At 35.3% G+C, this 10,000-nt stretch overlaps 1 protein-coding gene across 1 annotated transcript; it reads right to left on the bottom strand.

Annotated features, from left to right (window-relative positions):
* Positions 1–5,891: 5,891 nt before the first annotated feature.
* On the bottom strand, positions 5,892–7,389 carry LOC139894549 (NAC domain-containing protein 67-like). The gene is made up of 3 exons (XM_071877905.1): positions 7,173–7,389; positions 6,584–6,879; positions 5,892–6,332 (listed from the first exon to the last, which is right to left on the bottom strand). The coding sequence occupies exons 1-3, from the start codon at positions 7,387–7,389 to the stop codon at positions 5,892–5,894; spliced, it is 954 nt and encodes a 317-aa protein (XP_071734006.1).
* Positions 7,390–10,000: the final 2,611 nt, after the last annotated feature.

Below are 10,000 nucleotides of genomic sequence, written 5' to 3'. Positions count from 1 at the left end.
ATGCAAAATCTCCCAAACATAGAGATGAAGATGATATTGATGATGCTGGTATTGGCCCTAAGCCAAGTAGCACCCAGTCTGAACCACACATTAACGATGTTGGTACTGGAAACACTAAGTCCAGTAGTGCATTTGATACATGTGTTGATGATGTTGGTACTGGTAGTAATCCCAGTAGTGTCCAATCTGAAGAAAAGTTTGTCGAGAGACACTAGAGGAAACATCAAGCTGGTAATGATGCTTTCAATGCTCGGTTCGATGAATACTATAGAAAAAGGCATCAAAAGATCCTTGAACGATTTAATCTCTCTAATGATCAGAAGCATAGGAAAGATCAAATAGATAACCTCAAGAAGCACTTAAAACATCATAATAAGAGAGAAGCTAATTTTCAGATCATATTTGAGAAAAAGAAAGCAATGCTCTATGCTGAGAGAACTATCTTCAAACAATGGTTATTCTCTGGCATGCAAACAAGAGCTACTGGTCAAACATCACCAGCTAACCAACAAGAACAACAATAATAACAGCAACAACAATAACAACAACAACAACAACAACAACAACAACAACAACAACAACAACAACAACAACAACAACAACAACAACATTAACAACAGCCATAGCAACAACAACCAGTAGAGGCTAGTTAGACCTCTGCTGGTAATGATGATACACCATTACAGATACAACAGTCTGCTACTGAGGGTGAGCAACTTCAATCAACTCTACTTATGGAAACTTAAGAATCATCATCACTACTTGAACCAGAAGCTATTGATAAGCAAATGGTCAAAACTCAATCTAAAGATCATCAAGCCATTCGAACTGAGCCTTAATTTATTTCAAATGGTGAAGAAGATGATGATGCCGAACTCATGTCCGAGTCTGATGAAGAATTTATATATTCCAACAAGTATCCAATGCACTATGTTCCTCTAAAATACCAGGAGAAAATTTTATCAGAAGGAGTAAAAGACTTAACAGGTGAAGTTGAGGAAGAAGACCCAACACAAAGTGTGCTGCTGGGTAATCGAAGTGTTGAAGATCCAACACATGTGGATGAGCTGGGTACTAATGAAGATACTACTGCTGGTGAAGGACCAACTAGTGATCAACCAGCAGGATCATCCAGTACTTTTAACACTTGAAACATTAGCTGCACTTGACAGAACGATGGAGCAGGTGAAACAAGATTAACCAGCATGTCCTTCTGGTACAGCAGAGGTACTACTTGTATTTCCTCCATCTTCCCCAAGCTACATGACAAACACACATTTTGGGAAGATGAAACTTCTGAACCAATAAAGCCTCGATCTCCTCAACTCTCATTTGCATAAATAGAAGCCCAAAGAATGAACATTTCTATTGAGGAATGGCTACGAAGAGATGCATCTGTTAGGGCTGACAATGAAAGAAGGATCAAGATCTGTTATCATCCTCTAGATCAAGAATACTACGTCCTTGCTGCCAACCTTAACATGCCTATAGGACAGTTTCTTGAAGTCAACAGGCTGAGGTTAAGTATAGAGGATGAAAAGCTGAAATTTGCCGAGGCCATAAATATAGGCATTGGTTTGGAAGAGTATACAATAATTTTGAGTACAAAGGAAGGTAGATAGATGGCAGCTGCAACTAAGGAATTAAACTTATCCTTGGAAGAATATTTGTTGTCTGTTCAACTTGAACATGAACAACAGGCAAAATATGATGTTGAGCTTGCTGAATATATAAGCGTGTTGCAACAAGAAGAAAAACTGGCTGCACAACAACAAAAGGAAGAAGATGAGCGAAAATTATTTAAAGCAGCCAGGTCACTTGCTACTGCTCAAGACAAAGAGTTTGATGTTGAAGAGGCAGCAGAAAAGGAAGTAAAGAAAGTCAAGCCTACTCTCAGTGCCAAATCTCAAGCTGCCTAGGATAGAATGATGAGGTAAAGATATGCTAATGTAATAACATGAAGACTGAACCTGGAAAAAATTATCAAGAGTAAGAAATGCACTAAAGATGTCTTTAACATCAGCAGGGATAACAATATGATTGAGCGGGTTGAGCTGACTGATCTAAGAAGATATGGTCACTTTGAATGTATGGAGATACTTGAATACTTCAGAGGCAAAAGGGACAGTGAGCTGAGAAGAATTATAATTAAAGAGTTGAAAGAACTGTTCAAAAAGGCCACCCAATATGCCAATACACCAACAGTTGACATTGAAGGTGAACTGGAAAAGAAGAAGAAGAAAGCTGATGCTGGTCCATTCAGAAGAGAACCAATCATTCTACCACCAATCATAGCCAAGCTCATAATTAAATATCTTCCTGAACTCCTCCCAGGTGTGAAGACTAAAAAAGAACCAGTTGATGAAGATTATAATTTTGTTCTTCTTATAATCTGTAATTTTTGTAATATTCCATTAATTTTGTAATGAATTGTGATTGAAAGTAATGATATTATTACTTGAGTTATCATCAACAATATATCAGTTTATAAGATATAGATAACTCAACAAAAGATCCCAGAAAAGTAAACTCAAGGGATAATTTATTGCTTATTTTCTTAAGTCATTTAGAGGTGGGTCTTAGTTTTTTTTCTTTTTTTTTTCTGTTACATGTTTTGTCTTCATCAAATAGGGATAAATTGTTGAGTCTCCTACATAATTAAGGATTTAATTACGAAAAAACATGATTATGAACACTAGTTGTTATGTACAGGAGTTACTTATTTATTTTTTAGAAACGACAATGAATGTTGTATCTGAGTGAGTTGGTGTGCTGCCTTTACTATCAGCACAAGATAGTTAAAGATTCAAAGGATCCTCACAACTAGCATAGGATGTATGCTGAACCATCAGAAGATTACAAAAGAACCAACGCAAGAAGAACCAAAACCAGGCTGGAGCAGCACTCAACACCAAGACAAATTATGCTCCATTACAAGCATAATCGTTTCCTGTGTTGTCTACATCAAGGAGTACTATTCAACTGATATCAAAGACTAAGTTGAAGAGAAAAAGACACGTGTCGGCGGCTGACAAGTGACCTCACAAGACAAGTAAGGAATGTAGAAGCTTAACCCATGCGCAGTTCATGGTTAACACTTTTTCAACGCCTAGTGAACCCAACATTCCATTTGTTTATTCATATAGGATATCCAAACATTTGGGGTGTTTCTGTAAATAGCTTTTAAAGAGGAAAGAGAGTCACGTGCTCTATAAAATAGTTGTCTGTTGAAGTACAAACATCCTTTGTACCGACTGACAATAGATTGTTTACATGGATTTTAGGATCTCTATAAATAGATGAATTCTACTATTGTAATAAGTAGTGATGTGAGTATTAAATCGATAGAGTCCAAACCTTGTAGAAGTTTAATTCATTCAAAAGCTATCTAGATGTAATCTTTATCAACCCGTTATCTATTCCGCCGAAGGATAACCATGATCATTTGAGATTGTTTCAATAAAAGAATAACGTTGAAAATTACTTATGACACTAATTTAATTGATTGTTAGTTATATACTTAAACCGTTAAAAACTCCAAATTAACCAAAAGAATTGTATTTACCCCCCCCCCCCCCCCCCCAACAAACTTCATGTTGTTAATCGGGACCAACACAATGGAAATGGGAATGGACAAGAGAGGAGGTAGGGGTTTGAAACTTAACACTTGTCCAACAGCTTGTATCTCATATTGGTGCGTCAGTTTTAAATAGCAACAAAGACTCATGGGAATGGTCTTTCTCGAGTGAGATCTCATACCAGGTTTCTTGTACTAGATCAAATTTAGACGATATATTTTTACCCATTGCAGATAACCCCAATCGATGGATTATAGAGATACCACGAAAGATTAGTATATTTTTATGGAGAGTTGCTTGAAATCGGTTACCGCCAAGATTTAACTTTTCTTCGAAAGGATTGGAGATTGAAGATATTGGTTGTACCGTTTGTGATTATTGAGTTGAAACTCTAGATCACTTGTTATTTGGTTGTGCTCTTTCTACGAATCTATGGCGAAGCATCAAGGTTTGGATTGACTTCGATTTACCATCGTATCACTCGTGTCATGAATGGTTTGTTTGATTTGATACTTATCAACTTCCGTCTGTATCAAAGTCGCAGATCTATGTAATTATTGTATCGCTCGTTTGGCATATTCGGAGATACCGGGATAGTGTTCTATTTGGCACCCAGTGAATGAGGAAAGAAGTTTTATTTGATTGTATTCGAAAATTTTCAAATAATTGGTTGTGTATTAGATATAAAGTTAGTGTGCGTTGGGACTCATGACAGTTAAAGTCATTGTAATTGTTTTTTTATTCTTTCCAGCGCCTTACGGGGAATGAGTCTTTGTTTAATAAAATTTCGGTAGTTTCAAAAAAAAAAAATATATATATATATATGCCCACGATATATGGGTACACCGGCAATAAAACTATACTGATTTTGATAGTTACTTTATATAATCGATAATCAGATAATAAATTGTTTTTATTTTCTATTATACAAATATAATCTTAATCTTAATCATTAAGAATGAACCAAGTATTCCTTCTCAAAGTAAAAAACCCCGTATATAATGCAATTAATGAAGCGAATCGCGTTTGCTTATAATCATATTACTTTATTATTATTATTATTATTATTATTATTATTATTATTATTATTATTATTATTATTATTATTATTATTATTATTATTATTATTACTATTATTACTATTTTACTACATATACTAAAAGAGGTATGGAGTTTGGTCGTTTTGACCCCCTCCCCCTTTCCAAACAACACCAAAAAAAAAATAAAAAAAAATAAAATCACTCTCAAAACTCTTGCCCATAATATAACTTAAATATAACTTAACCCCTAAAATAGGGGAGTAAAACATAAAATCAATTTTTTAATTAAACAACTTAAACAAACTCCATTCAAATTTTTAATGGGCCATATATTCTCGTTCGCCGCGAGTTAAATTTTTTCGACACCATCATTCAATACATATACTAAAAGAGGTGGGGAGTTTGGTCGTTTTGAGCCCCTCCCCCTTTCCAAACGGCACCAAAAAAAAAAAAAACCTAAATCACCCCCAAAACTCTTAGCCCATAATACAACTTAACCCATAAAATAGGGATGTAAAACATAAAATCACTTTTTTAATTAAAAAATTTAAACAAACTCCACCCAAATTTTTAACGGGCCATATCTTCTCGTTCGCCGCGAGTTAAATTTTTCCGACACCACCATTCAACTCAAAATAATTTTACGAACACAACGGAACTAATTATACGCGAAACGGATACTTTTTAAAAAATGATAAATATTTTGGGCTATCTTTCATACATATACATACACATATAATAAACTCGTCGGGAGTTAAATTTCAACGACACCACTATTCAACTCGAAATAATTTTACGATCACAGCGGAACTAACTATACATGAAATGGATGTTTTTTGAAAAACGATAAATATTTCGCCCTATCTTTGATACATATAGATACACATATAATAAACAACTCAACCTAATTATATGATATCGTCGGTCCCGTCCACCTTTTTTACGCTACGTTAATAATAAATATACAACCCGAAAAATCCCGCCGCATCGCGCGGGCCAGTTTTTTTCTAGTTATACCCTATACTAAAACACAAGCATATGTGTCCATTACCTAGGCTAACGTCAACCATTTTTTAGAGAAACGTTGAATTTTTAACCTACTTCAATTTATTTCCTTTACTTCTAAATTTTTCTTCTTTTTATCTATCAAATTTAACAAACATTCCTCCGATGCACCGTAAGAACCCGTTACCTCGTTCCTTCTAAATTTTGAAAAAACAAAAACCAAACATATTCTAAGAATTCAATGGTACATACATTACACTTCATCTCCCTAATAATTTGGCTTATAAAATATTGGCATTTCAAACTCATGATTAGGAGGCATTGCTTCTAAATAATGATTCAAATCTTCCAAACTGATACTTTCAAGCCAATCATTTACATCATCATTATCATTATCATTATCATCTTTTTGCAGCCCATTTCTTATCACTTCCCTGTTGCTTTGCTCACTTATACCTTTGACTTTAGTCAAAGTCTCATTCGACAAGTCTTGTGTAAGCTGGACGTCATCTTCAAAATTACCACTAAACTCACCATCTGAAGTTTCAAATGAATCCAAACTGTCACTATTGTTACTGTAATTACTCTCTTTTTGTGATCCATTTTGTGTATCATGTCGAATACGAATAAATTTTATATTATCTGGTATGACTATCTCCTTCATATTGTTCTTTTTGTTGTAGAGACGACATAGTACCCAATCATTCAACTACACATAGTAAATCACATAATGTCAACGTTTTAATCTATAAAAAAATTGATGTACATGCCCAAGGGTCATTGATTTAACGTTATCGAAATGCCTCAATTATACACTAAAGTTCATGTGTGACCAATTATAGGGTTCGTGGAAAACATTCGTTTTTTATGCATGTGAATTGGCTTTTTAATAATAGACGTACATTTTTTTTACTAGATTAAAAGTCAATTAAAATAAATAATAGTAATGTGGAAACGAACCTTGGAAGTTGATGTATTCTTGTGTTTAGAAGGGGTACTATTTGGCAATGCAAGTCTATATTCATGCATGATCCAATTAGTCTTAGTTCCTTTAACACCTTTTCCCGTGTAAAAAACCAAAGCCTTCTTGATTCCAACTGTTACATTCGGGTCGGTTTTTGACTTCACAGGTTTATCCGCTCCGGTTGCTTTCCAGTACCCGCTTCGTGTAACCCGGTTTGGTCTTGAACTATTCGGATACTTCCTATCTCTGGGTGTATAAAAGTACCATTCCTTTGTTCCAAACAGAGCCAATTCTATAATAAAAATCAAATGTTCAACATTTAGTACTAATCGAGCTTGAACAACTTGTAAGCTGTGCATTGACATTTGCACCTAATGTGGCAATTAATAGCAACGTGTTATATGAGAGAAGCAACTTTATTTTGAGCCGAAGGAGGGACAAACAATATATGTAATTGGTATCTTTGATCGACGATACAGATTCACAATGCATTTTAAAACGCAATGAATCTGGACCATTGATCAAAGAAATCCACGTTTGAGATCGTATGTCCCTCTTTTTTCTAGTAATAAATGAAAAACGTACCAGGAAGGTCCCATGGATCATGTTTGTACAGATGAACATCAGCGATAATTGGTGGTGGTTGTACGACGCTAAACATACTCTCAGATGTCAATTTGGATCTACGACAAAGGTAATGAACGATGAGTTCCTCGTCGGTTGGGTGAAACCGAAAACCAGGAGGTAAATTTAACTCAGATTCAACATCTCTGATAGGAACTCTTTTTGAAGGTGATCTCATATTCTAATACTAACGGAACTGGTGATCAATATAATTTCTTTATCTGAAAAAAGTATTCCAGTTGAAATTGATATATAAACTGAATATTTTGGAAGGCTTTTATATGAGTCTTTATGTATTTTTATAAGCAAGGTTCTAAAGTGTAGTTTATAGGGGTTTGATTTTATTAAGGATTCACAAATTGCTACAACTAGACTACCCCTTGAAATGAGTCCAAATGTAAGCTGAAGAAAAAAACAGAATTAACTAATGTGGACTTCACAAAAGTGGGGTCCATGGACATAGTGAAGGTTCTTTGGAACAACACATATTTTCAGTGCCGTCTCAACAATTTAAAAGCCCTAAAGAAAAATAAAAATGGACCTACATATACGCTAATTTTTTTACTATCCATAAAAAATAAAACTCCAATTTATCTATTTATTTACTTACATTGTATTTAACTATTAAAAACAAGGTATTTTAATTTTAATTGAAATTTTTTTATTTGATTTAAATTAATATATTGAGAAAAAAATATTTACATATTCAAAATTTTGGGCCCTTCTAAATTTTTGGGTCCTAGGCAGTTGTCTATCTTGCCTATGCTCAAAGACAACTCTGCATATTTTTATCAATTTTTTAAATATAAATTATGGGAAAAGGTAAATGTGTGTTGAGTAATTAAAATTGAAAGTATGTACACTTATTATGTCGAAAACTTTGAATTAGTGACGGGGTGGTGGCGTCACAAATGCACTATATGATGATATATATTTCAGGCTTTTTAGACCATTTGTGGTTATATGAATTTTATCAGACTTTTGAAGTATTTAATCGTGATATGTCATATGTGAAAGTTGTGAGAAAAGTTAAAGAGAAAATTATAATGATGGGATTTTAGCGAGGTATTATGAAATGCACAATATTATATTTGTGTAAGACCCAAATATTTGTTGTGTACATAAGTGTAATTAACATACTTGAAGTGGGATTTTGATGTTCATATTCAAAAAAGAAACAGATTCTGATCTGGGGGATCTGCGCGCCGCGCAGGTATATGGCGCGCCGCGCCATTTGCTGTGACAGCTCACCCTTCTCTTTCTAAATGAGATATTTTGAGGGCTTTTTGGTAATTACACATGGGGGCCCGAATTTAAGGCCCTAGATCAGTAGTGGAGCCTCATTTACTCCATTTTCCATCCACCTTATCTTCTTCTATTAAATCTTAGTGAGAGAAAGGGTTTCTAGTGTGAGAGAGCTCAAAACAAAGAAGAATGAGGTTGAATCGGGTCTAAGTGCAAGCATTAAAGTTGTTCATCTATCCTCTAGCTACGTTTTGATCATAGTGGTATGCTCTAATCTTGGTTTCCTAATTTAATTTTGTGAAAGGGTTAGTGTTAGGGTTAATGGTGAACTTAAAATCCACATTGTTGGTGAATTGGGTGTTTTGGGTGAAATTGGGTCATGTAGACTCAAAGATGACTAACTAGGGTTTTCAAAGTGTTAGGTTGAAGTTTATGAACTTAAATTAGTTAGTAAATTGCTAGCGCACCTATATATATGTAAGTAGGCATTGTGTGGGTTAGTGGATGACCCGAAATGGGTGTGTTGACCTTAAATTGGTCAAACGGGTCAAAATGGACCTAGGTTAGTTAATATTTGTGATTAATGCATAAACCTTGTGTTGAAATGTGTTTTAAACCTATCTTGGCTAATGTTAGGATTTTGGTGTGAGTTGACCCAATTTTAGGGTTAAGTGTTCAAATGGGTCAAAATGACCTAGTAATGGTGAGTGTTGTGAGTTTGACCAACTTGAACGAATGATTGATTATATATACTTTGTATAGGTGCGTTACCTTGAAGTTTCAAGCTTGGTTTATTGATTCCCTGAAGGCGTAAGGTGAGTGGAATAATTATATGCGTAGATATATAATGTGTTTATTTGTGTAGCGTGAGATGTGAAGTGTCGATGTGCTAGGACACCACGTTCACGTAACGAGTGAAGTGTCAATGTGTTAAGACGCCACTCGGGAGTGAAGTATCGATGTGCTAAGATGCCACTCCAAGTAAGTTGAAGGGTGAAGTGCCGATGTGTTAAGGCGCCACTCGAGGTGAAGTATCGACGTGTTAAGATGCCACCTCAAGTAAGACGAAGAGTGAAGTGTCGAAGTGTTAAGACACCACTCGGGGTGAAGTGCCGAAGTGTTAAGGCACCACCCGGGTGTAACACCCCGTTTTTCTCCGTACATTGATATATAGGTGTATGGTGTAGGTACGACTAGAGTTTGAAGGATTTGAGACGTGTTTGGGTGTTAAAGTCTTATATGCGGGAGAAGGGCTCAAGTCGAGCCTTGGGTCGTGGTGCCACACAGAAGGCCGCGGCGCGGCATTACACTAGAATCAGGATCAGAAAGCATGTAAACAAAGCCACCAGTTAGAGACAATCGTCGCGGCGCGACGAATAAGGCCGCGGCGCGGCAATACGGGTAGACTGGCACCTATTTTGTGTAATTTTAAATGAGGAGCAAGGGCATTTTAGTATTTTTGCGTTTGAGCCAGATTTGGGGTTTTAACCTCATCCACTCATTATTTTTCTTATTTTCTTTTATCTTTTCTTTTCATTTTCTCT

Source organism: Rutidosis leptorrhynchoides, chromosome 1 (genome assembly GCF_046630445.1).
Source record: "Rutidosis leptorrhynchoides isolate AG116_Rl617_1_P2 chromosome 1, CSIRO_AGI_Rlap_v1, whole genome shotgun sequence".
Lineage (NCBI taxonomy): Eukaryota > Viridiplantae > Streptophyta > Magnoliopsida > Asterales > Asteraceae > Rutidosis > Rutidosis leptorrhynchoides.
This window is presented reverse-complemented; position numbering and strand designations above follow the sequence as displayed.